The 27,420-nt window shown below is 38.9% G+C and overlaps 1 protein-coding gene across 5 annotated transcripts; it reads left to right on the top strand.

The window, feature by feature from the left end:
* The first annotated feature begins 4,234 nt into the window (after positions 1-4,234).
* mier2 (mesoderm induction early response 1, family member 2) lies at positions 4,235-18,083 on the top strand. 5 transcript variants are annotated; one of them, XM_039607512.1, is made up of 13 exons: positions 4,235-4,669; positions 5,821-5,992; positions 7,281-7,394; positions 7,625-7,736; positions 8,492-8,571; positions 9,174-9,243; positions 10,119-10,264; positions 10,773-10,854; positions 12,797-12,888; positions 12,984-13,114; positions 14,333-14,475; positions 15,067-15,167; positions 16,654-18,083. In XM_039607512.1, the coding sequence occupies exons 2-12, from the start codon at positions 5,846-5,848 to the stop codon at positions 15,120-15,122; spliced, it is 1,173 nt and encodes a 390-aa protein (XP_039463446.1). In that variant the 5' UTR covers positions 4,235-4,669; positions 5,821-5,845; the 3' UTR covers positions 15,123-15,167; positions 16,654-18,083. The 5 variants fall into 5 exon arrangements, with proteins under 5 accessions (XP_039463446.1, XP_031591901.1, XP_031591900.1 ...); XM_031736041.2 differs by having other exon boundaries at positions 12,794-12,888; positions 15,070-15,167; XM_031736040.2 differs by having other exon boundaries at positions 12,794-12,888.
* The last annotated feature ends 9,337 nt before the right edge of the window (positions 18,084-27,420 follow it).

Here is a 27,420-nt window from a genome sequence, read left to right as displayed (position 1 = left end):
TGTCACACCAATCCTCTGCATGTCTTCCTTCACTACATCCATGAATCTTCTTTGTAATTTTCCTCTTTTGCTCCTGCCTGGCAACTCCATATTAAACATTGCTTGTCCACTAGATTCACCCATCTCTTCTCTGTACATATCCAAACCATCCCCACCTTCCCTCTCTAACTCCAAACCACTCAACACAAGCTTCCCTCTGATCTTGCCGCTCCTGATCACTTCCAATGAAAACCTTAGCATCTCCAGCTCCACCTCTTGTCTTTCTGTCAGTGCCACCGTCTCCCAACCAGACGTCATAGCATTGGCTTTTCACTCTTCCTGCTATCCGTCCGTCACAAATCACTCCTGACAGTCGTCTCTACCCACTCCACCCTGCCTGCACTCTCTTCTTCACCTCTTGTATGCATTGTCTGTTGCTTTGAATGGCTGACCTTAGGTATTGGCATACTATTCAAAGCACTATATCAAATAGATGGAAAAATAAAAGTTTCAGAGCTGCTCAGTAAAGACACCATGTTTGTTTACTCCTGAGTTGAATTGCTCAGCTTTGTGTGTCTACAGAACCACAGAGCAAAGGCATTTTCCTCACTTATCAACCAGTCCACACATTAAACAGACTTTGCAAAACACATGCCCTCCACTTACCTGCAGTATTCACACAAATACTCACATAATACTAAATACTTAGGCATAATCTAAGCAGTCTATACTGAATATACAACTTTCAAGAGTCCTCAATATCCCAGTTTGCTCCATTTTTTGTTTTTTCTTTCTTAATAACAGTTTCTAATTTTAAAAATGCACACAAAGTATGGAGAAGGAGAGAAACAGCTTGTGATCTGAAGCATACCACATTTCTGCCAAAGATAGTGGAGGCAATGTTATAGAATGGGCATGTATGGCTGCCAGTGGAACTGGGCCACTACTGTTTATTAATGCTGTGACTGCTGATGGAAGTAGCAGGACAAATTGTGAAGGGTATACTGTCTGCTAAGATTCAACCAAATACTGCAAAATTGATTGAACAGCGCTTTGCAGTGCAAAGGGATAATGAACCAAAAAGTAATGCATGAATATCAAATAGCAAAGTCAGTCACCTGATCTCTCTTATCAGTCGTCCATGCTTTTTAGTCACTAAAAAAAGCATGAGACACAAACAAACAACAACCAAAGGGAACTTGTTCATCTCAAGGGAAGAAACACAGCTTTTGGGTTTGGTACTCCTAACAGTCATTGAATGAAAGGGATTTTCAACCAAGAATTAAAAACAATCATTATACTGAAAATTATGCTTATTTATTTATTTATTTGACTCTACAAGTAGGGGAATAAGTATACAAATATCTGTCATTCTTAATAAGATAAGGCAATACTTTTGTTAAACACTTGGAATTAAGGCTGAAAGTCTGCACTTCAGTCACATCTTGATTGTTTGCTTTTCCACCATCCACCATGGTGATGTACAGAGGTAGAAATACAAAGGTGGCATTGTCCAAATACTTACGGCCCTGACAGTAAACTTATAAAAATAACTTTTACACTCCACTTCTGTTTTGTTCATTTTTCTCCAAGTATGAATATTTGGAAGGTAGGAGTTTTCACATAAGGCACAAGATACTTTTTTGAGCTGTAATACAATCTTTGTCACTCATTGACTTTTCCTACATGCCATAAAAATCTAGGTCTGTGTTCTAACATGACTTCTTTCATTGAGTTATGATTTTTTTTCTAGTGTGTGTGTGACAGAAGTGAAACCTCCTTAACAAGCTAGTATAAATACCACTTGAGGTAATTTATTGCATTTGTTATTATTATTATTTTGCAGAACTACTATCTCAGATATAAATGTTGTACAAGTTTATACTAGAAATTACAACTGATGATATCTGTTGAAGATGTAAATGGAAGATAACAAATCTCTCCCCAGTTTTGAGTCCAAGTGCTTACACTGATCTGTTGGTATGTGCATAACCAGTTATGCACATATTATGCATGAATTATTGCTACATTCAAAAAGAAGGTGCTATTTTTTAACCCCTCATCGTTTGCTTCCATTTCTTCTCATTTTGTGATGGAAGGATTTGTTGAGAAGTATAGTGTTTGTAACGTTTACACTTTAACACAACTTTTAGCACCAACAAAGTCTTACCTTACACAAACATTCACTTGCTTGTTTTGTAAACAACTTTCTTCTTCTCACATAAAGCATAAACACTGAGTTAATGAGTCCCAAAGAAACAAAGGGAGTGAGTGTCGTTGCTTGTATGACCCCACTAAAACCCTTGTCACTGGGCAGTTAAAATGAGGTCTCTCAGTGAGGGAGTTTATCACCATCTCTTATAGCCTACTGTTTGTACACATGCTGATTTATGTCCAAAGCTCATGTGCAATCTCTTCAATATGTAAAATAACAACAACATGACATAATTAACAAGAAGATGACAGACATATTGAACCATGTAAAAAAATGTAGGATCTAAAATGCGGGGTAGACTGTAAAGGCTCTTTTGTTGTTCATAGACTAGTAATTTTGGCAGGTGATGTTGAGAGGAAAGCTGTTTTTAATCATAAAATGCTAAAAGTTCTTATTTATTTTATGCAATAGAATATCTTTACCATTGCTAGACTGTACTGTAGTTCAGTCTCAAGAAAAGTTCTCTGGGCTTCCTGAAGGACATTCAAAGCCCTTATTTGCATCTTGGCTGCTTTTTGTTCTGTTCTGTGTCAAAATGATCCCACACACGGGCTCTGGGGAGGTCAGTCCATGACTTATAGGACTCCATTGTGTCTTCTTGTATCCAGGTGTGCTTTTACTGCATTGGCTGTGTGTTTGGGAACCCTGTCACAAAGCCATTGCCAATCAGATGCTTTCCAGACAATACTGCATGTTGCATTAAAATTTTACTCTACTTTTATGTGTCCAAAATTCCATCCATTTTTGACAAAATCCCCAACACCACTGACTGAAATGCAGCCCTGCACCATGACAGAACCTCCACCATGCTTTACACTCACTGCTGTACCTCTCTCCTGACCTCCTCTGTAAATACTGACAACAATTTGAACCACAAATGTCAAATTTGTATTCACCACTTCATGAGACCTATTGCCACTGATGTTCAGTTCAGCTCTGGTATAATTTCTTTTTCATTAAGATGAGCTTCTTGACAAACACCCTTCTACTGAGACCATTTCTGATGAGGCTTCAGTGAACAGTATGGATCAACTGAAGGGCCTGATGCATGTCTCAGATCCTGTGTCAGGTCTTCTTCCTATCTCTTGGGGACATGAATTCCAGATACTGTTCATCTGCTGTAGATAGGCCACTTCTACTTTTGTTCTCCACATGTCCAGCTGTTGTAAAAGACAAACTGCACCAAGTTTCTGTACCAAGATAAACCAGTTTTTTGACTGATAGCTCTTTGAGAATCACCCTGATGGTCTAAAAATATTATTTTGTGCCCGTGTTATCTTTTGCATTTGTCACAGATTCAACTAAAGAAACTGGAATGGATTATATGTGTTTCAGCTGTTAGTAACAACGTGCCTAAAGACACAATTTAAAATGAGGGCTTTGCTAAGTTGTCTGGCTCATCTCATGAGTTAGGTGCCTTTATCTGCTTCAGTGATTCGAAGGTTAAATGAACAAGAAAAAGCTTCCTCTTGAAATGGTCAGGTACAACTGGACTGAAAATAATTGAAAAAGCAACCAATGTCCAAAGAAAAACTGTGAAAGACCTTCAGAAACCATTTTATAAAATTACAAGAAAGTCTGGCTCCTTGAAAGCAAAATGTAAAGAGATAAGAGGTGGCGCAAGACTTTGAAGACGTTGAATAGTATTTATGCAAATACTATGGCATCCTAAGCAGATATTCTTCAGTTAGCGGTATTTAACTTTTTTTTTTAATGGTCCTAGTTAAATGTTGATACTTTTGTTTTCCCACTGCTTCTTTTTTCTTTTTCTTTTTTTAATATTCTCACCTTTTCGTTGCTTGATATTCAAGCTTAGTTAAGGCATCTCAGAGAATATGGTACAACACGTAGAGCTACATTATATGCTATATTCTATAATCGCTGACAACTTTGAGCAGTCACTGGCTGAGGACAAAGCCATGTAAGCAATCTTTATCTGCTTTGGCCATGTCCTGTCCCCTCCTCCACTCGCATAATCAGCACAAACCGTAGTGTCTTTCAGCAACCGCGCGTGGACGTGTTTGTAAAGGGGGGGGGGGCTTTACAATTAACTTAAAGATGCATTCAATGCCAAACTATTGTTTAGTAATTTAATAGCAGAGGAGCAGAAATTGGGTCACTATTTACAAGTTTTAAGAATAAGTGAACTGATCAGTCGTTAAATTTCTCTTTTCTTTTTCTAGTAATCATTTTAGAATTGCTACTTACAGTAAAGCAAAATTTTTAGAGGCGATACCGAAAGTGTTGTTTCGGGGCGATTTAAAAAAAATACTTAAAACTACGAGGGATTTTTTTTAAACAAGTTGTAAACTTAAACAAAATGAACTAAACTGAAAAAAAGTCATTGTAACTGTGTACGAAACTGCACTGCAGCCGCTGTTGCTGAATCGTTGCGGCAATAAACGGAGCAGCAGAGAAGAGTAGACCTACAACATCCGGGCAATAGTCAGCTTGCGCAGAAACGGAATGGCGGAGGTAAGTGAGCGAAAACGAGGAATGTAATGACCCAAATGTTAGAGAAGCTGGGCCGAATTTAAGACTTCTGTCACTCCGTACGATACACAAGGCTGCCGAGGGTTTGGCCGGCTGGTGAACGACCGCTGAAAGAGAGCTACGGCGGCTATTTCACTGGGAAGCGGCGGAAGAAATGGAGAACCTCTCCAGCGTATCGCCTCTCTCCGCGTTCTTGGCTTTAAAGAGCCATTCCCTCCGCCTTGATAGTAAAGCCGTAGAAAACAATAGGGAGCCCGGTAGGGTCTAACACGGGGGTGCTGAACTATTTCAGGTGTGCCCTGCCGGCGAAGTGGGTTTAGTGAAAAAGTTGGGAGACATGTCATGACTCGGCGGCGGTAAACTCCGACCGTCTCTTTCAGAAATATTGAGAAGTAGTTATTTCCTTCTTGCCACTCGTAGCGAGCCGGAGAGAGGAAGAGGCGTTCAGCACCAAGTCGCAGGAAAGCGCCCCTGGTCAGTCAGACAGCGACCGACGGGTTGGGAGATTTTTGGTGACTTTTGGTGTCGTAAGAAGTAGATTATAATCTAATTTAGAGAGCGCTGGGACTTTATGTGAAGTAGGTTTGGGCGAGATTCTTGTACGGTTACTGCTGTAAGCGTGTTACCCAAAGTTTCCCACTATGGTTATAAACTCTTTATGTGGCCTTCATCCTGTACGTACATTGTATCTGATTAGTCCAGACCAAAGCCTAGCCTGGAATCGTGTCGATGAATCAGGAAAAACACTGTGAACCACTTTTTTTTTTGTTAATGTTGTATCACAGCAAAACCGACCATCCTGTGGGGGAAATTCACAATGAGCTCATGGACATTTAAATATCTTTAAAGTTACATTATATTGCGCTTAAAGTTCCCACAAGTGCTGTCAACAATCTGTTATTAAGTTTAATACCTAAGTCTGGATAGCAGCAGGTCTCATAAGTTGAAAAAAGAGCCCTTGAAAAGTGAGGAGTCAGCTGACCTGTAATGGGATGAGCCAGGATCAGCCACTGTGTTGTTCATGTTCATGTGTGCCGAGTGCCACGGCACCATTTTAATGTAATGTGCTATTTTACATGAGTTTGAATGCAACATAATATGCATACTGTCTTTATCTACGTGCGTGTTTGTAGGTGGGTGATAAGCATCTAAACATGAATGCAGAGCTTGTGGCCTAGTGGAGAGTGGAGGAGATACAGCAATGAAGGCCCTCATCTGCAGAAGCAGAAGTCTTTACGGGTCTTAGAGGAGTTGGAGGAGGAGAAGAGTCCTCGCTCCATGAAGATGGCGACACCATCCCACACTGTATGATCACGTTCTGCCATTTTTATATATGTGTGGTAAACAAAAAACTATTCAGCAAAATAGCTTCCTGTGATTATGGGAACCTTATAGTTGCAGGGTGTACTACATCACTGACAGTAATGGCATCGACTACTATTGTTCAGTACAGTTTTGTTACTCTAGGGTCATGTAACATTTGCTTTTGAAATAATTCAGTTACTAGTTCATAGAAATTTTAACAACAGCGTTTTTTGACAAAAACAAAAAACAGTCTGAGGACCAAAATCTATCAACCACATACTGCAAGTGAATGTGAATTTTAATAATTACTCTAACCAGCAGCATTCGATAACTCTTAATAAACTCCCCTTTTTATGGCCATTATTTGCCTTCAATATAACATTTCATCAGAATTATTTTACATTCTAGTTTAACAGAGGAGTAAATATGAAGTTGAAGTTGATGAGTTTCAATACCTGAGATCAACCATCCAAAGCAACAGAGAGTGCACAAGAGAGGTGAAGAAAAGAGCGCAGGCAGGGTGGAGTGGGTGGAGAGGAGTGTCAGGGGTGATTTGTGACAGAAGGATAGCAGGAAGAGTGAAAAGAAAGGTTTATAAGATGGTAATGAGCTGGTGGAGTTAAGAATGAGTACATCAGAGGGACAATTCAGGTCGAGCAGTTTGGAAAAAAGTTAGAGAGGCAAAGCTGAGATGTTTTGACATGTGCAGAGGAGAGATTGTGGCTATACTGGACAAAAGGCAGGCAGCAGGAAAATAGGAAGATTCATAGATGCAGTGAAGGAAGACATGCAGAGGGCTGGTGTGACAGGAGGATGCTAGGGATAGGGTGCAATGGAGGCAGATCATCCACTGTGGCGACTCCTAAAGGGAGCAGCCAAAGAAGAAGACGATTTAAATAGTTAACAGAACCATTTACTTTTCTCATAATCTCTATTTTTACATTTAAAAATGCTGAAACTCTGAACACCATGTTCAGGAAATGACATGGGACGTGCAGATGTCGACTCTGACATTTTTACAGAACAGTTCAATTACTCTGAGTAAACTGAGTACACTCTGGGGGTGTTTTGGGTATCTTACAGGGAGACTGCTCAATCAGTCTGATGGCATTATTTGGACAGAGCAGGGAAAAGTGTCAAGTGTGCTTGAGATAGCTAAACTGACAGACATGTAGATGATTTTCAAGAAATGTGGGTGTTATTTATACATTTCTGTGGTTTCTTTCCCTCTTATACCCCATCACCTCCCCTCCACCTGTCACTGCCTCCCTCTGTGCCTTATTTGTAGACCAGTGAGCTTCCCTTGGAGGAGCTGCTGGCTTTCTATGGCTATACAGTATCAGATCCAGAGAAGGAGACCTGTCACATGGCTGCCAGTTTGCCAGACATGACACTGGACAAGGTATACAACCTGAGGTGCACCAGAACACACCCGTGGCCTCATTCGTTTTTCATTTATTCATCAAAACAGATTTTGATTGGTCGAATCGGTCAGAGAATCTTTGAGAATCAGTCAAAAATATCAAATTGAATGATTGTACATCTAATGAATATGCTAATTCTGTTTTTCTATTTTTACTATTCTGTCTTTTGTTTTTATTTTTTTGTCTTATTATTTTTTGTTTGGTTTAGGATCAGATAACTGAGGATCTCTTCCCTGGGGAGCAGGAAGAAGAATCATTAGCCGACGATCTCACCCCCTCAGTCACCTCAAACACCTCAGATCTGCTTCGCCGCATCCAAGGTAACACCCAGGGAGACACGCGTTAACACATTTTCATATAACACTAAAACTCGCCACAATTCTCCTTCGCAATTTGAAATCAAATTGAACAGCTTTTCTGGCGAGCTGTGTACAATTGTAAAAGAAAGAACATCCCCAGCTCTTTTGTTTCTGGTGCTTTGATGACATTTCAAATAACACAACCTGCCAGGTTTTGTGATCCTAGGGAAATGCACTCATAATAAGCATTGATTTTATACAGTTCTGTGGAAGTTGTTATGAGATGTTCCTGTCTGATAGCATATATGTGTCACTCTTCATATGACACCATTAAATCAAAGGCAGAGAGATATTTCAAACTACAGGAGTTTTAATATATTGAAACAGTCATATCTGGATAGTGATTCTATTTGAAAGGTGCTGAGTCTATAAAATATGAAAACCAAACATATAGCAGGTCTGCAGCTTTAGTGTTGTTTATGGTGCACAGACTGAACACACTCTAAAGGTTAAAAAGAGGAGGTGCCACTTTGCTCATTGATAGGGTACTTTTTTGTGTGTGTTCTGCTTTATACTGAATTGTGGTTCATACTGAAATAGATACATTGTATTGTCATTTTATTTTTTATCATGACTATCCTGGATTGTGGTTTCAAATATGTTTAAGATTTTTTTATTCATCAGCAGAAAGATTTGGTTTTTAAGATGGCATGGAAAATCTTGTGGCGTTATCGGAATGTTCTCCTGATCTTTCTCTAATGTTTCATGTGTTTTAGGTGGAGACAAAGACACATTGGTCAGTTCATCAGATGAGGACTCTGATGATGTCTCTATTCCATCCAATGAAGAGCACAAGGTGGGTTACTGAGCATAATAATCTTATTTTGACTAAGCAGACTCTCAATCACCTTTAAGTTTAAGGGAGACACATTATGTTGCAACTTGTCTTCATGGGAAAGCAAATCAGATAAAATACCAATAGCAAGACAATTAGGCAGCAATAAAATATGGATTATCAACCCTTTGGTAATGGTTCTTTTGATCAGTGCAATCAAAAGCTGAATACACACTAGGCTTTGGTTACATTTACATAAACATGACACTTTTTCCTGCTCTGACACTAATTATAATTCAAAGTTAGGCTACTGAGCTGAGACCTAATTTCAACAGAACCACGATGGCTTTAATGAGATGGCCAAAAATGCTCTACTTAAGAAAATTCAAATTCATATAAGCCAGAGAAATGGTTAATGGGAAAAAATCTCACCAGTTCTAAAACCACAGTGGCTCAGCTTTCTAAATGTAACAGCTTGTTTTGGTCAGGCCTGTGTTTCTCATGGTTGTAGGTCTACACAAAGAACACTAACACGTGTACATTTTTAAATAAAATTTCAGCTTTTATAGGCATGATGACATGTTTCACAATTATGACTATTCATGTTTGGATTTCCTTTTTAGGAGATAATGGTTGGCTCCATGTATCAGGCAAAAATCCCTCCAATGAGCCCGTACACCTACCAGGACAGAGGTAAGCAACTGAAAATGTCATTTTTGACAGTTGTTCCATCACCAAATCACTCTAGAACCCCTTTTCTATTAGTACCTACTCAGATTGACTCACCAGGACTCGACTCGGAAGTAGACCTGTTGCTCAGTCTGTGGCTTTTCGTCAGACTCGGGGACCACAGCGTTGTTTTTTGTAGCCATTTCCCTCATTGCCGGGTTTCAAAAATGGCGATTTTGATATTCATGAACGAGACTCTCTTGACTCATTGAGTGACACCACTGACCAGCCAATCGTTGGCATGCAGTCTGACGATGTCACATTTTAGTACCTGCTCGGATCACTTGGAACCCCGGCCAAGGTACTTTTTTTAGGTATGATCTAATGGAAAATCTTGAAAACTGGTGAACCGTGGCGAGTTGATCGGATGAGGTACTAATAGTACTGTGTTCAAGCACTTTTGACTCCCCAGAGTCGGTGTGACTGATGTGTACTGTGCTCTGACCTGCTCCAAGATGCAGGCCCAGCACAGTTCTGTTGGACTCCAGCTCAGTGTGCAGAGTGTGGTCGTGCTGCCTTCATTAAAAATTGCTGTTACATTATTAACAAATCTATAAGGAATGTGGGAGGACAATTTGTCACCGCTTCTAAAAAACCACCCAAATACATCCACAAAAAAATACATCAACCTCATTGTGCTCGGCAAGAATGCCTTTCAAAAGCATGTTGATGCATGAAAGAGAGAGTGAGTGTGAGAGAGAGGAGCTGAGGCACTGAGAAAAACTGAGGTGTACTCTAGTCCATAATGTAAAGCACAGTGTGAACACGAACACGATACAAAGTAAGTGTGCATAGTGTGTCCGCTGTAAGTCTGAGAAACTGTGCCTGTCTTCCTCTAGCTTACAGCACCGAAGACCAGTTGTTGTGGAGACCAGGGGTTCTGCCAGTGCATGAAGTGGAGGAGTTCTTGCTGAATGCACAAAGACCCCGTGGCCAGGAGGAGGCACTAGGAACCCAGGGGGTCATTGTCCAAGACAATGAACAGGTACATCTCAGCAAACACTGCTGGCTACTTTTGTTTGTTTAAGCTAGTCTGTAGTAACACGTGAGCGCCCCTCTTCAGTAACTAAGTACTCTTCCTTCATGGCAATGTCGCAACTGCCCCCCACACAAAGGTGAATGACTCATCTTAACCAAGTTTTTAGCTGTGGTAAAATATAATAAATGTGCCTTCTGTACACACTGAAAGAAACAAACAGCTGGATAAAAAGAAGTCCAGGTATTATTAGATCTGTGTACTTGAAGATTTTACTTTTGTCTTGTTATTCACATGTCTGGATTACTAACCTCATCCCAATCTCCTTAAGACGTTTCAGAAGACTTCTTCTGCTTGTCTCGTTTAGTCTGCATTACCTGAACTCATAGTGGACCATGGCTAAACATGGTCAGCCTTTATGCCCATAGTCAAGAGTTCCTGTTTTCTTTAATTTGCCTTAAACAGAGAGGTAAGGCTTCACTGAGTGACAGTCTTTGTGTTTCCTCTAAACCTTCAGGCACTGTACGAGTTAGTCAAATGCAACTTCAATGTCGAAGAGGCACTGAGGCGATTTCGTTTCAACGTGAAAGTATTCAGTGGTAAGAACTATCCTGTTGTCGTACTTCCCCAACTGGGCATTTTACACCTTTGTGAACAACCCAGAATAAGTTTGTAATAATGATTGATAGTACGTAACTTTTAAGTCATCAGAAAATCGTTGCATTCATATGTCACAGGTTTTTGCAGTTCCAGTAATTTAAACAAATTTTTAATCCATTAGCAAGGGCAAACCTTAACCGAGGAAGTCACAGACATGAAACTGTGGCCTATTTTCAACCGTTGGCCCTAGTTAGGCATTTATACCCACAACACACAAAATCTTATCATATTTAGTTACATAAAAGCATTACTATTACCATACTATACAATATAGATCAATAAATAGACATAACTGGGGAAAAACATAAATATAATGAAATGCACATAAAACAATATAGAAATTTAAAAAATGATTCTTATTTGCCATTAACCAAAATGTGACTTTTAATAAGATTCAGTACCTATAATTAATTTGATTTCAGGAGGCCTGACAGGACATGCCTCCTGAATACGTGACAGGTCATTATGGAGAATGCTGATTATCCAAATTTAGATCTATGATGTGGTGTTTTACAGTGTCCGTTCAACATGGTCCTAGTGACTGCTGTCGCCGTCTTATGTATCTAGATGTATGCGGCCAGTCTGCATTTAAAAACTACTTTAACACAAAAGATATGAATGAAACCATCAAAACTAAGTGGACTGTATTTTTTTAAATCCATTATTTACAGAGTCTGTTTATATAAAGATACAAAGTGCTTAGTTGTAGATGGTGATACTTAGGCCCATACTGTCATAAAATATCACAAATTGAGAAAATATGAAAGAATGCATAAACAGCTGGGCTGCCGCAAAGTTAATCCAGTGTTGAATAAGACTGAAAAAGCTCAGATTGGTCTTAACTGTCTTTGAATTTGTTTCATGTTTATCAAATTTGAGTTGTGGATCTAAAATTATTGTTAAAAATGTAAAATGTTTGACATCCTTTATTTCTTTATTCAATCTTCTAATAGACCATATTCTCCGGACAACTCCACAGAATCTGTTTTTTTGTTTTTTTTGTTTGCTTTTTCAAAAAAGAAGATTATGTTGGAGCCACTGATGAGCATCATTTGTATGCAGAAGTAGTGTATTAAGAGTTGTGGTAATATTAGAGTTACATATATGCATTTACATCTGCAAAAAGCTGGCAGCCAGCCTCTGGGTAGCAGGCAGGTTGGTTATGGTTGACAGTGTCAAATGCCTTTTTTAGATAAAGAATAACAAGATCCTCAAAAGTTGCCACCAAAAAAGTCCTTGAAACTGTTACTAAAATAACAGTTTGCTATTTCTGTGGAATATTTTAGTCTAAAGCCGAATTGTTTCAGGGAAAAGAACTGATTGGTCTGTAGATGTGTAAATAGTTGTGTTACCACAACATTTTCAAGTATCCATGACAAAAAAGCGAGTATGAAAAAAGGGCAGTCGTTGAAAGTCAGTCTCCCCTGGTCTTCTCAATAAAGCCTGTGTTAGAATTAGATCTGCAGTAACAGCCTGCCAGTGTCAATGAAAATCAATGGTATTCTTAATAAAAGAGGGAAATGCAGGCTTATTCGACAACCCAAGGCCAGTGTAGTTCCTTTCCAGCGCAAAGTATGACTTTTCATTACCATTCCGGTGGAACTATAGCTGCCAGCTTCATCACTGCAGAGAAGGAATAACTCACTGATGTGACTTCATGACCTTTAAGTCAGCAATGAGCCTTCAGTTTAAGCCCAGTACTGTTTTATTATGCTGGTGAGAGGAAAGCAAAATTAACAGATTATGATATTAAGAGTGTTACTTTTCATTTCAGTTTTTCTGTTGTATTTAGTTTATGTGATTGTAATTACAATTATGTAAAAACGTAAAATTAATATGTAGCTTTATAAACTTATTTTTGATGTCCGCTGTCTTCAGAAGAGCTCTGCTCCTGGAGCGAGGAGGAGTGCAGGAACTTTGAGCATGGGTATCGAGTTTATGGGAAAAACTTCCACCTCATTCAGGCAAATAAGGTGAGCACCCAGAGGATGACCTGCTATCTGATATGCTCATTTAAAAGTGTTGACTATTTTCTGCTAATGCAAAAACAACCTCTTCTTATCCACAGGTACGAACACGCTCAGTGGGCGAGTGTGTGGAGTATTACTACATGTGGAAGAAGTCTGAGCGTCACAAGTACTTTATTCAGCAGGCTACCAGGCTGAGCCGCAAGAAGTACAGCCTGCAATCAGGGAGCATGTGAGTGTTGCTGGGACACCAGTCTTTTAGATAAAAGGTGCAATCAGAAAGCACGGCACATAAAAAGCAAGAACAGACATCGGATTTCAAGTTTGTCTCCTTGTGGAGCACTGCACTGCTCCCAGCTGCTCCCATCTGTCCACTTGCATCTTAATTATGGACAACAAATTCACTTGAACCTCTTTATGAATGTGTCCTGTACCCCACAATGAAATCTAAATGGAAACAGTTTGGACTACAGAAATCCAGCAAATGTACATGTGCAAGTGATCAGGGTGGGACTTTACAGAGAGCAGTTCTCAAGTGTTAAAGTGTTGCACAAGGAAACAGCCTTGAAGCAGGTTGGGATACCTGCTTTTAGGAATGTGTCAGGAAGTACTTCCAAACTCTGCCATATCAAACATACTCTCCAGAGTAGCTGAAAGTAGCTTTAAGATTTTTGCTTTTTTTACACACCTGCAAAAATTTTGGTATTTTGTTTTTGTGTCTCATAACAGAATCATACAAAAACTATGAAGCTCATTTTCATGAATCTTGATAAAGAGGTAGAGTTTGGGTAAAGGAAGTGCTAATTTACACTTTGGTACATATCTAGAATCACTTCCTGTAAAATTGCCAGATAGGATTTGGACTTCAGGGAGGTCTACTTTCTAAGCATGAGACCTGTCAGGTAGCTCAAGGTTCAATTCTAAATCCCTCACTTTTTAATTTTTACATGCTGCCATTGGGCAGTATTTTCATGAGACATGGCCTCCTTAATATATGATGATCCTGGTGATCCTGATGGTATTGATGATCTCTTGGCTTGCTCAGTTTTAGATTAAACTGGTCTAGATGTTGCAGAATTAAAAAGAAAATGATAAATAAAAATTGCTGGCCTAACTTGCAAATTAGGAAACCTGATGCGCACATGTGGGAATTCTTCATTCCCACATGTTTTTGCTTCACTTTAACAGCATTTTGACAAATTCCACCTCACTTTATCTGTAAGCAGATAAAGTTTTTGTTAACTATCTGTTCAAGTAAAGTCTCTCAACTGAAAGGACATCTGAAGATGCTGGTGGTCTGCAAAGAGCTGGTTAATCCAAGTTATATGAACATATTTTACAACAACTACTTTTGTTATAAAAACAAATTGTCTGAGTGAAAACTGGGAGCTCTGTAGATGGTAAACACATAATTTATCAGAGCTGGAAGTTGTCCTGTTGTGTGTTGCAGGGAGGATGGAGACCAGGATGGGGAGGTTGTGGAACTGGAGGGAAGCAACAGTTCCTCAAGGTTGTTGTCTCACAGCTCCATGGGCACAGGGCAGCTGGAGTCCCCGTTACCTCCACAGTCGAACCTGGACCAGGACAAACAAGGTAAAAACCAGAGGTCGCCTCATAAAAACACCTGACATGATGGCTCAGATGGAAGCTCTTTAGATTTACTTTGGTGAGCTCTTGCCACACAAAATGTCCTTCCTTACAGAGAACTAAAATAATATTGAAATAATAGTGAAGCAAAGGCTTTAGTCTAAAGTGTTATTAACTGCGACCTTAAGTTCAAAGTAAAGACACAAGCTTCTTCTTCTTCTTCACAAAAGAAAAAGTAGATTTGCCACATTGAAGTTTCAGTGTCTGATACAACTGAAGCTATGTATGTTTATCCATCCTTTTGTACATAAACCATTTACATGCCATTTGAAACATACATGCCAAATCATTTTTCAGTCATGTTATACATGAGCTCCATTGATTTCCTGTTTGTTTACATATTCTTCCTGTTTATTTTGACATATTTATTATCCCTGTCTCATATGAAACATTTTATGTCTCCCTTCCTTTGTTTTCCCCAATATTTTCATGGTATACATTTGTTTTGTGTTGTGTTTTTGCTTGCATGTATGCACGTGTGCGTGTGTGTCTGTGTGTGCGCGCTTGGGCATGTTGTGCATGTTGATGGTGCTCCAGAAGAAGAGGGCCGCCCAAGGCGCAGACGAACTCCCCGTTTTCTCTTAAAGCCATGACCTCAGTCCACTCAGGCCACAGACAGCAGGTTGAGCAGCCTGCAGGTAAAGAGGATGAGTACAGAAAACAAAATGATATGGTCACTGGGAAAAATCAGACAAATAAATAGACAAAGTTTAATGAGAAAGGAAAGAAACGGGTCTAATGTAAACAGCCTCCTCTGGCTGTGTAATAATTACCGCATTTGCAAATAATGTCTGAATAATGTTGGAGATATTATTTAAAACATTGCTTTTTGCTTTTTTCCCTTGGCGTTTCAAAAGGATTTTTCAAATGCAGTTCTTTCTCTTATTTACCATCACGTCTTTTCAAAATAAGACTGCTGTATTAAAATAAAATTCAAAATCAGTGTAGCAAAACTTCTACAGTTACATTTGCTGAGAAAAAATGCATTTATTGCAGTGGCTCGCTGACATATTACCAGATATACATAGCATGGCATGTGTAGAATTCACAGTATAAAACATGCAGTGTTGTGTAGATATTTCAGATAGTTCATAATGGCCAATTTGAATTTGTTGTTTGATACATCCCAGGAGGATGTATGAGGACGATGTTTGAGGAGATTACCCAGCAAACATGGTTCAAACTGCGACGTCGTGTCCCTGGTCAGAACAGGTCGGGGTACGACGCCGATGTAGAGCGATGGATGTAGATGTCGTTTCCGCGTAGAACAAAAGTGACGTCGGATCGTCTCTTAAACAGTGAGAAATGAATATTAAGTTATTGCAAAGAAGGAATGATAGGCATTTTTATTATTTATTCATTATTTTTTCACAAGAAATATGTGGTTGTGACCAGATACCCACATGAATATTTCCGTGGATTTTACATCGTCACGTAGTCACAGAGTAGTGCTACTGGAATCTTTTTAAATTTTTTTAAACAAACAACACTTTTAAGTTGTTTTCAGTTTCGTAAATCTAAATTTCTTTTCAATTGTTGCTTGGTGAACTTAGCACATTGGACAATTATTCCCTCTCTGTCTGCGACGTCGACATCATAAACTCAGGAATGCTTCGGTCAAACATGAAGTTCGGTTAGCTCGACCTGAAAGCGTGCGGTCATGAGTTTGAGTCACCACTAAGGTTTCTTCTTTTCTTCTCATGCTTTTCTTGAGAGAATTTAATTTCTATTTCCTTTATTCTGATCAATAAATAGACAGTAAAAAAGAATTTTTAAATACAAACTTTCTCGCGCTTGAAAATCTAACGAGGGCGTTCGACAAGAACCTCGTTTATGTTAGGGAGAACCGTGAAGGTTGAAGTTGGTGCTGATGTGAAGGTAAGATTCGTGATATCGGTTCAACTTTCATTTTGAAACTATGACTATTGTTCGGGAAAAGACTGACAGCCGTTTAAATGTTTGCTGGGTACTCTGTAGTAGAAATAGGTACGCTAGAAGAGCACAGAAGCACTGCTCAGATGCCATTGTAACCATATACATCAAACATACATCCTAGAATATATGACAACAGTAATGGAGGTTTTATTAATCTGTCATCCTGTGAATTTCTATACATCTGTCCAGATGGTGAGCTGATGATGGGCTTGTCAGAGCTGTGCGGCGACGAGTGTCCTCAGCAGCTGTTCGGATGTCCTTTCTCTCTCCCGCCCATAGACGGCCTGCAGGAATCTGGCTCAGATAGTTGTTGTCCTTCAGCTCCAGTCCAGCTCCAGTCTCAGCTCTTTGCTGAGAGCTCCCAGTGGGCCTGCGGGAACTCTCCGGCCCTCCATGACAACCACGGGCTCCCAAACTCTTGTTTCTTTCAGCTACACATGCGTGGCGAACATTTACTTTCTGAGGGCCCTGACTGTGGTACAGCGAGCGGTGGGGCCAGTGCTTCCCACATGCTGCAGGTGGAATTTAGCCTGCCGTCCTCTTCATCATCCTCAACCGCTGTCCTCCCGTCACACTTCCAGGCATTCGGCAGTTTGCTTCACTCCTCACCCGTCCAGCATCCTCGCTCTCTCACACAGTGAAGGGGACATGGAGATATCTAAGTGGTACTCTGTGTAATTTGCCCTGTGTGTTTTTGGTTGGTAGTGATGTTTTACAGCAAGGTAGAGAAGAAATGAGAGGACAAAAAGTGCGTTAATGCAACTTGCTTGAAAACTGATGGACCTATTACCTGTGTTAGCGGGTGACTTGAGTGCCTCTTCTTAAACGGAGACGCTCGAATCCGACGCCCATTGTGGAATGATGACTGTATTATTAATCACTACTTTCAGGCATTGATTATGTGCTGCTGTCCATTATTCCTGAAACTGATTATTGACAATGTTGACCACTGCTGCTTTGTTTTCTTATTTATCAGAACGGACAAATTTGACTGCTGCTCAGATTTGGTTTCTTTCCCCAGATTCTTACCGTGAATACAGACAACATGACTTTTTTATGCTCTTCATATCAGTCAGCATCTTCACTGCTGCAGCCATTTCAGATCGGACTGTACCTCACATCATGTAATGTGGGGGGGGATGTCTGACTACAGAGTAAATCTGTCCACTTATACAACATAGAATAGTTTATTTAAACATTAACTTAAAATGTTTTCTCCTTTCTTGGCCCTACATATCTGCTTTGTCTTTATTCTGCAGAAAAGTTCATCTTTCTTAAGGTTTTTTTTTTTTTTTTTTTTTTTTAATATGAACACCTTAAACAAAAAAAGTTCTACGGCTGATTTGAATGTGCAGCAATGTAGGAGCCTAATGGAGCGCAATAATTTCCTGTTTTATTGTATTTTATTTCTTTTTTAATTTCCTTTCTTTTTGCTTCTGTGGAAATGTTCCTCTTTTTTTCCCACCACTGAAAATGTATATAGATTTATAAAGGTGCAGGGTTTTGTCATCAGTCATGAACACCATTTCTCATATGATGAATAACTGCTACCATGATGAGCCTGTTTCATATAATGGGCTTAAAAATGAAAGACTGAAATATAAAACTTTACATGCTAAGGTGCCGTATGCAGAAGTGAGAATACCCGAGTGCAATATCACTGAAATACAAAACGGTTCACGAGTGAAATATTTCCACCACATAAAAATAAAACAAAAACATAAAATATACATAAGCACAAAAACAAACAAACGCAATTGTGGTCTTAAGCTTACACACGAGTCATTATGTGCATGAATGTCATTGGAATCTGTTTTTAATGATTTCAGTTTCTGGGGTGTCATCTTTAATGACTTTACAAACATGAATTGGGTTCCCAAGTTTGAATTTATTTTGGATCTTCACTAATCCACACAGGGTCAAAAGTGTACATAGAGCTTTTCAAATGTATACATACCCCCGCACTAACATTTGGTTAAATTTCCTTTATCGACCTGCAACTGAACCAGACACTTTGGTAGCTGACATTTCCAGCTGTAAATTTCCACCCTCTTCTTGGCAGATTTGGTAGAGTTCATACCCATGATGTATGTAAGCTTCTGACCACAACAAAAAGATCAGTGACAATTGGGAAAATCTGATTACCGAAACCAAAACGAGTCCTTCTCTGATCTCCAGTTAGCCTGGATCCATTAACATGAGCATCAGAACGTACAGTTTATTTATTTATGGGTGTCTATCAGCAAAAGAACAGATGCATAAGTAATCAGAAGAAGTGGATCAAACCACAGTAGCTGTTCTCTTGCACGGTCTAGCTCTTGAAGAAAACACAGCCACGTGTTTTAGATGACTCACATAACGTTCACCACAACGAACAGGAAGTCTTTCTCCAGCACAAAACTGTTACGAACACGAGAAGAAGCCTGATGCTTATTAGGAGCAGATTCCTTAGATGACAGATGAATTTGTTTTCCCTAGATGTGTTCCAGCATGTTTAGCATGAGCTGGGCCAAGACCACCACAGTGAATACAGTCCCAGCAGCGAGGCAGGGAGGTGGGACTGTGATGACCTGTGGCTGGATGAAGTGTTGGCGGAACGTTTCTAGATATCTTGATGAATGTCTTTAGATAAATTACTGGTTGACAAGATGACTAAAAGTCTCCAGAATTTTCAAAAAAGATGAATACTGCAGCTTGTCACTGCCAAAAGTACCATAAGAAGAAAATAGTTTAAACTGAATCCAGCAGAACACCATTAGAGTATTTTAAAGAGAAAGGCAAAGCAATATAGCTCCTCAACAAGGAGCAGCTGAGAGGACTGTCAAACATTGAAGCCAACACACAGAGGAATAAAAAAATAAAGATTTTTGTTGCTGTTTTGTCTGTGTTTTTAATATAATAAATTAAATGTTTTAATATAGTAAATAAAAAAATATTTAAAAAAATAAAAACGTCAGTTTTTTAGATTAAATGTGACCTTGCTGTAAGAATATTGATATTACATGTGTTGCTTTCCAGCTAGTGCCTTGGAGGTTGTTTTTTTGTTTTTTTTTTAATTTTCTATGTATATCCCATCCAAAGGGCACTTCAAATAAAGCAACAAAGAATCCAGAAGGTGAACAAACTCATATATTGCTCGTGTTTTTATTTTAGCATAAAACCCAATAGCCCAAAGTTTGACTTAAACATTCAACAGTTTAGTGATACTGCACATGAGTGGACTTAATGCTTTTTTCCACTCTGATGAATGAAGGTGAACAGTTTTCTCAGGTTCTGGTAAAATGATGCTTTTCACGTCTGTGACTGACAGTCAGCGGATAAAGTCAGTCATCACTCTGAACAGGTACCGAACATCCAGAGAGGAAAGTGATTTATATTTACAGCTTGTTTGTCCGAGACGTCGTGTATGAAGATTATGCCATCATAGAAGTTCTGAGACCTGCTTGTCTCAAGTTCCCAGGTAAGTCCCACCTGTGATCTGAGGAATTCCCTATTCTTCTCTTCAAGCCTCATATATTTAAATAATATATATTAATAAAATATATTTATATTTAAGATTTTTCGGATAATTTATTGAACCACGCTGGCATGTCCCAAAAACTCAGTAAGCCTCTGCAAGCCACATAGAGACTGTTTATATTCTGAGAGCCTCGACTGAATGAAAAGAGCACTCAGCTAACAAATCTTAAAAAAGAGGTGAACATGATGATGACTCAAGAGATGATGAATGTCAGTTTATATATATATATTTATATAGTACATGATACACAGTATACTATTAAACTGACTCTTACTGGAACAATTTCATGGATTCTTTTGGTAATTTCACAGAATCATCATTGTACATATGTAATGTGTACATTAATGTACTAAACTTGCATATCTGTAAGTTTTAATCCATCTCTAAAGATTAAAAGTTCCACAGAAAACAAAGATTTGGCCCCAGCTGTTTCCCTGTTTCTCTTTTCTCTCTGTGCTGGGCCTTTCGCTCATCCAGGTTTGATGCCGGTTTCAGATTAGTGCTTGATTTGTTGTTAAATGCTTTTATATGCAGACATATATATGTCTGTATATTTTCTTTGTCTTTATGATGTTTGTCTTTTAAGACATAAATGGCTTACTTATGAAAAAAAGCATACTTTTATCTGGCCTTGTCCTTTACATTTATTATTTGCAAAGGAAAAGGAGTTAATTTAACAGCATTTCTCTTTTCTTCATTATTATCATTATTATTTTTACTAGTATATATCTGTCAGGTGATGTGGCACCACTTGTTTGTGCAATACGCAGTGTTCTACAAAAATATGAAATCTTAACAGTTAATAGTTGCGGTGGGAGAAATTGATTGCAAAAAAGCTGCAGCTCAGCTGCTCCAGTAGCTCTCAGACTTGATCTTTAATGATAGCATCTGTGACTGGTTCTCTTAAAAAAGGCTTCTTTTTTTTTCTTATTTAATAATTGTTATATGTTTATATCAATATTTTCGCTGTGTTATCTCCCTCTTTTTATACTAGTAAAACAGCAACTGTTAATGGGCCTGTTACTGGTTAACCTGGCTCCAGATGTAGCTGTTAACACATTCACTTTAATAGTCTCCTTTCAAGACCACAAGGAAACACCAAGCCACCTTCAGGGGATCACGAGTGCTGATCCCAAGCCTGGGTTGTGTCAGGAAGTATAAAACCAGTGCCAGATCACATGTGGATCCATCCGCTGTGGACACCCCCGTTGGGAAATCAGAAGCTGAACCAGAACAGAGTTTGCTGTCAGTACAACTTTAATTCAGCCCAAATTTTTACCCCTCTAGATTTTGTATTTTACCATCTTAAGAGATTTTGCCTTTGTGTCCTCTCCACTGTTATTTAAACAGCTTTGTACCTTTTTACTACTTGATTCTCCAGCGCCCTCTAGTGGCACAAGGCTGCAGGTAAAGACGCAGAACAGCATGGACTTCATCACTCAGTAAAAACAAAGTTAGAAAAAAAAAGAAAGTTCAATTAAATATTATATATAATTTTTAGGAAAGTTTACAATAAGTCAACTTAATTCCTCCACTGCCACTGATTTGTCAGCTGTTCTTTCTGACACATTGGGGCCTTTTCTCGCAGATTAACGATGCAGCATTAAAATATTTAAGTGACTCTTCTCGACAAGAAGCAAAGTTATGCTGCGAGTCTGCTCTGCAACCTAAGGCCTGAGAGTTTTTAATATTAAAGCTCGAATGGGAAAACGGTAGTGTTTGTTTTATGACTGTGTGAGCTGAGGTAATATAACAGTAAAGAAGTTTGTCACTGATATGCCACACTGATAATATTTTATCCATATATTTCCCTTCTCTTTATGGTCTTTATCTTTTAAAACTGAATATAATTACTTTTCAGAACTTCAGTATATTTCAGCATACTGTTATCTGGCCTGGTTCCCGACAGTACGCCCTTCATTTATTTACACTTATGAGCTGGGATCAGATAAATGATGGCAGGTCTTGTTTGTTGCTGGTAATGCTACTTTGCTCCATGCTGTCTGTGTGGATTTATGGGTCAGCATGTGCTCCCTCACAACAGTGCATGAGCTAATTGGCAATTTCAGCAGTACCCTCATGGATTCAGTGCAGCGATCAAGTACAGCCCCACTCCCTGACATTGCAACAGAGCTGTGATTATTATCCTATGACTGCACAGTGCATGGCATTCCCAATAAGGTTAATGTGGCATGATCATCTTCTTGGAGTGAACCAGTGAATATTTCACACTTAGCTCGTCGAGTACAGCAAAGGAAAGGAACTATTACATTCACACTGATGTGTGGGAGTGGGTGTATACTCTCCAAGGTAACAGAAGGAGGGCAATCTAGCTAAAGGTCCCCAAGCTGCTGCACGTGTATGAGCAATGGAAGATTCATGTGCAAAAAGTAAGAAATCTCACTGAAGAACCTAAGAAAAATAAGAAAGACATAGAAAACGTGTATTTTTGAGTGTTAAATCTCATCATACCCTGAAATGACTCAAGAAGACATGTTGATACATATCCATGACCACAGAAGTCCTCAACACTGTCTAAAACAGAGCCATAGATGATGGGTTTAGTGAGCAAAAGGCAAGATACAGCCTTCATGAAGAGTATCATTTCATATTTATATTTTTTTAATCTCATATCAAAATTTCTTTGATGTTGTGAAACATTAAAGTGTGAAAAAAACAGAAAAAAAGGAACTCGGGGAAGGGGGCAAATGCTTTTTTCACTTCATCACAGATGATGGCTTTCCAGATGTGGAAACTAATGGCACTAATGCAACTCTATACTGTCAGAGATGTAGGATTTAGAATGAGCTAAGACACCATTTATATACTTAATCATCTCACCGACCTGTTGCCAATGAAACTAATGAGTTGGAAAATGTTCCTCCAGTATTTTGAGACTAATATTATAGCTGATATTTTCCATGAGGTATTAAAATGTCTCAGTTTAAACATTTGATAAGTGTTCTGTGCTCATTGTAATAAAATATGAGACAAAACTGTGGTTTTATATCCTACATTAAGTAGCATATAAAACCAAACAAAGAAACATGAAAGCAAAAACATGCTAGTAACAACAATACCAACACCTTCTCATGTAGATGTTTCCACCTTTGCTCAGGTGTTACCAAACTGGGTCACCTTAAATAAGGTCCCTGTTGCAGAGCAATTCAAACTCAGTTCATTTAAACACTTTTTCATGAGAATATTGCAGTATTTATCCTCCTCATTAATTAAATTACAATCACTCCAGTTGAATAACTCAGACTGAAAAAATAAATGGACATTACCTTCTACAGAAATGATAATGAAGCCTACAAGCATGCCTGAATTGTTGCTTTAGCAAGATATCTGACATTCAGAAAGCTTTCAGAGACTCACCCAGTGGCCTAGAATTTAACCAAAGAATGCTTAAGCACTGAAACATCTTAGACTCTCTGTGCTGACTCTTAACTGTCTGTTAAGATGCCCTGCTTCATGTCAAGGGGCTTGACACTGAATAACTGTGAGAAACATCACAAGCTTGTTCATAAATTGCCAGACTGGAAAGCTTCCCACTGGAATCTGAAAGTAACAGAAAGTGTAAGCACAACACGAGAATTTCAAGGACCTTTATACATTTGTGTTGAATGAAGCTGAGATCACCTACAATCCTATCTTTCATTCTGTTCATTCATCAGACCGTGAGAAGTCAAAGAGACACTAAAAGAAACAAGGTCACCTCTCAAACAGCTGAGCATGAGAACGAGAAGAAGATTGGACCAGTAAAAAACTGCAGCTCCATGCATTCTTTCCCAGGCATCAGCTTCATGTGTGTTAAAAGTTCACAAAGGTGTGTATCCACTACCCAACACTCAAATAATACTACATTCACCTACCACAAAAAAAGAGAGATGGATGCAAAGAAACGGCACAAGCTTCAGGAGCTCAGTGATGCCCTGATCCAGATCTGGGAGATCTCCCTGGACACCATCTGTCCTCTCATTAGGAACATGCCCCGATGTTGTCAGACATGCATACAAGCACGTGGAGGTCAAACAACCTTGTGAGTACCACTCACAGATGCTGCAATGAAATATTTGCAAAACGGACCAGCCTGCCGCATCATTTTGTCACGTTGATCTACAGGTTGACAATTGATGTGACATCCTTTCCTTCCTAATACATTATTCAGCATGATTTTTGTGACCTCACATGTTTTCAAAGTCTTTCTTCAATTTTTTTGAGCAGTGTAGAAGAAGCTGATTACAAGTGTTGGTGCTTGCTTTGATGGAAGCACCAGGACTTGAAGTGACCACCCATCAGTTTAAAGCAGTTTCCTCAATTGGATGTGCAAACTATGTCCTCAAGTGTCTCACCAAAGATGTTTGACAGTTTGTATTGAGAGGTATTTATGGATTTCTTTTTATGTTGAAAGCAACACGCTGAGGATGCTGGCTTGCCAGAGTTGCACATAAACTCTTTCCCATGTGTGCTCTCTGGCTGCACAGGTTCACCGTAAATGTCAAATACATGTTGAGAGTTTACCACCTTCTGAGACAAACCAGCAGTAAAAATATGGACGTTGTATTCAGTGATCTACCACTAGAGAGCGCTCTCAGTCTTGGAAAAACATATTGAGTCTGACCACTTCTGACTTATTAAGAACCTTAAGGATCATATTAAGTGTGCGTGTGAAGACAAGAAAAGACAAGGTTTCTTTGGGCAGACTCCTTACTCGATCTGCAGATATAAGATAAGCAGAACAAACTGCTTGAACTTCAAGCAGACTTGCAGTTAAGAGTTATGATGACTTAATACAGGACATACCTCCTGCTTGGATCAACCTACATGCATGAAGATGTGCAGCTGTTTCGTTCTGATAGAACAGTCACGCTGACACATCTTTTCCCTGCATAGCTGTGGGTGAGGCTGTACTTATGTTTAGATATATCTATTGGACTCGTTTTGAACGTATTGGTGTATTATTGGTTAGTTATGTCTCCCGCCTGTTAGTATATTTTATAGTATATTTTATTTGCATTTATTTATTTATTTTTTTTAAATTTGTATTTGTATTTATTATTGTTGCTTCGTTCTGTGAAGCACTTTGGCATACCTGTGGTTTTTAAATGTGCTATATAAATAAAATTGTATTGTATTGTATTAAACACACATTTACAGATGAAGATACTTATTTAGTTGTTTATTTTAATGGATCTCCAAATTTATTTGATTGACTGAGTGACTGATTAATTGGTTACTTTAATGAAATGGCAAATTATGAACAATTTAGGGAAGAAACAAAATCTGAATCAATGTGTTGGCTGATGGCATCTTTCTCTGTTTTCAGTGAGTCAGAGATAAAGCCATAGATTTTTTTCACCTCGGATTCTGTTACAGAGCGTTTCAATTTCTCTGCTTTTAGCTCGTTATTTTTCTCCTGCAAACCTTTCTCCTTTGAGAGCGTGTCGCTCAGCACCTCCTGACTTATAACTAGTCTTATAAGTATTCAAAGTTTCATAAACTTTATTGACTTTCATTGAGAGTAATTTTTTTCTTCAAGGCATCAACATTATTTTCTCAGCTTATGCTTATATTCCCAAGCTTCTTCATTCAGAACCTTTCTGTAGACCTTCACATGAGTTTTAATTAGGACTTTGCTCTGTGCCTGCATGGTGCCGCCTTCTCCTCAGCTTCTAGTTAAAGGTATCTATCCTTTAAAGTTTGTTCAATCCGCAGCTGATGGTTGACAACATGCATTTGAGCTTCCAATTTGTCATTTTCATTGTGTTTAACCTCACAGAGCCTCTCCTGTATTTACTTTTTCTTTCATTCTTGAAGAGATTCTGGCATTCCCGTCGTAAGGCATCATTGTGATGACTCAAGGCCTCTTTTGACACTGCATTGTTGTGGTTTCTTGCAGAGATTTTGCTCTGGATGTGTCTGTGGATCTCCTGAATCCCCTGTTGTGAAGCTTCATTCTGCTGCTTTTGTGATATCCAGTGAGTTTGGTTGTTCATGCTTGTCCTCGAGTTGCTGGATTTCCTTTTGCATTGCTGTGTTCTGTTGTCTAATTTTCTCTGTGGACTTTTTATTATACCACACATTTCCTCAAAGGCTATATTGTTGTGGACCTCTTCCTCTATGTGCTCAAGTTTATTATTGAGCACCTCATGCTGTTGGTTCATGGCTTCACGTTCTGCTTTAATTTAATTAAAGTCAATTGCCATGGCTATGTCTTTCAGGCTTTTGTTAAATTTGTTGCTACAGAGTGTGAATTTTATAGTTCAGCTCCTCATTAGCTTTAGAAATTTCATCAGAAAAGCTGTGACTCTGTTGAGAGCATGATTTTGGAGTTGCAGGGTGTCAAGCTGCCAGCTGATGGCTTGCATGCTCACATTAATGGTGCTGTAGCTGGCTGCTTCACCTCTCTGTTCCTGGTGGAGGTCTGTGTTGGCACACCCTGCAGACTCCTGTTGGCTGCAAATCACGTTTTGCTTTCTTAAAGCTGGTCAGTGAAATATGCCTGTTTGTATTATATTTACTACAGCTACATATAAATAATAAGAGACTGATCGCACTCAAAAATGCTTGGTGTCCATAACTGTAACTGTACAATCTCCAAAATGCAAAGCAAGTTTCCCGACAAACATGAATAATAGCTCCACTGATTTTAGCATGTTAACAATTTCCCTGCAGTATTCATGAATGTGTCAGTTTAAGAAGAATCATATTTCTGCAGTATTCTTGGTTTTTTGTACGACAGTCTGCTCCTTGTGCATTGTTCTCCATCTCTATCTTGATGTGTTTGCATTTTGTGTTTCTTGAGTTTTCACTTCAGGTTTCTAGTTTGGTGTGCAGTGTGGTTCATGTAACATGCTTGCCCCTTGTTATAAATAAATCAACATATTTTTTGAAAACATTCAGTTAAATTCAGTTTTATCTTTATAGCACCGATTCACAACAACAGTTTCCTCAACATACTTTATATTGTAATAATGAGACCCAACAATATTACAAAGAAAACCTCCACAATCAGATTGTCCCCTGTAAGTGTGGACTTGGTGACAGTGGGAAAGAAAACCCCCGTTAAACAGTAAGAAAGCTCCAGCAGAACCAGACTCATGGAGGAGCAAAGTTAGGGCATAGTGAGAGAAGAGCAAAACTCACATTGCTGGAAAGAGAAGACACAATTTAATGATATTTAATCATATTTCTGGCTTCTTCTGGCACCTAAAAGAAGCCATCAGGAACAACCAGAAGGGGGCAGAGAAGCCATAGCTTTAAAATGACTCCAAGTATGCGGCTCTGTTGTTGTTCTCTGTGTTATTGATGTTTACTTTGCACGCTATAACATTTTAATTCATCTGCTGAGTTGATTTTACTGCTTAAAAACGTGTAAAATTCAAATAAAGCTTCAGTGTGTGCATGCAAGATTATCTGCTTAACTCAAGGAT

The sequence above is a fragment of the Oreochromis aureus genome, linkage group 23, assembly GCF_013358895.1.
Source record: "Oreochromis aureus strain Israel breed Guangdong linkage group 23, ZZ_aureus, whole genome shotgun sequence".
Taxonomy (NCBI): domain Eukaryota; kingdom Metazoa; phylum Chordata; class Actinopteri; order Cichliformes; family Cichlidae; genus Oreochromis; species Oreochromis aureus.
This window is presented reverse-complemented; position numbering and strand designations above follow the sequence as displayed.

Coding starts and splice junctions, on each gene's coding strand:
- mier2 (XM_031736040.2), top strand. CDS start 5,846: ATGCAGAGCTTGTGGCCTAGTGGAGAGTGGAGGAGATACAGCAATGAA. Junction 7,737..8,491: donor TCTGCTTCGCCGCATCCAAG/GTAACACCCAGG, acceptor CATGTGTTTTAG/GTGGAGACAAAGACACATTG. Junction 13,115..14,332: donor AGCCTGCAATCAGGGAGCAT/GTGAGTGTTGCT, acceptor TGTGTGTTGCAG/GGAGGATGGAGACCAGGATG.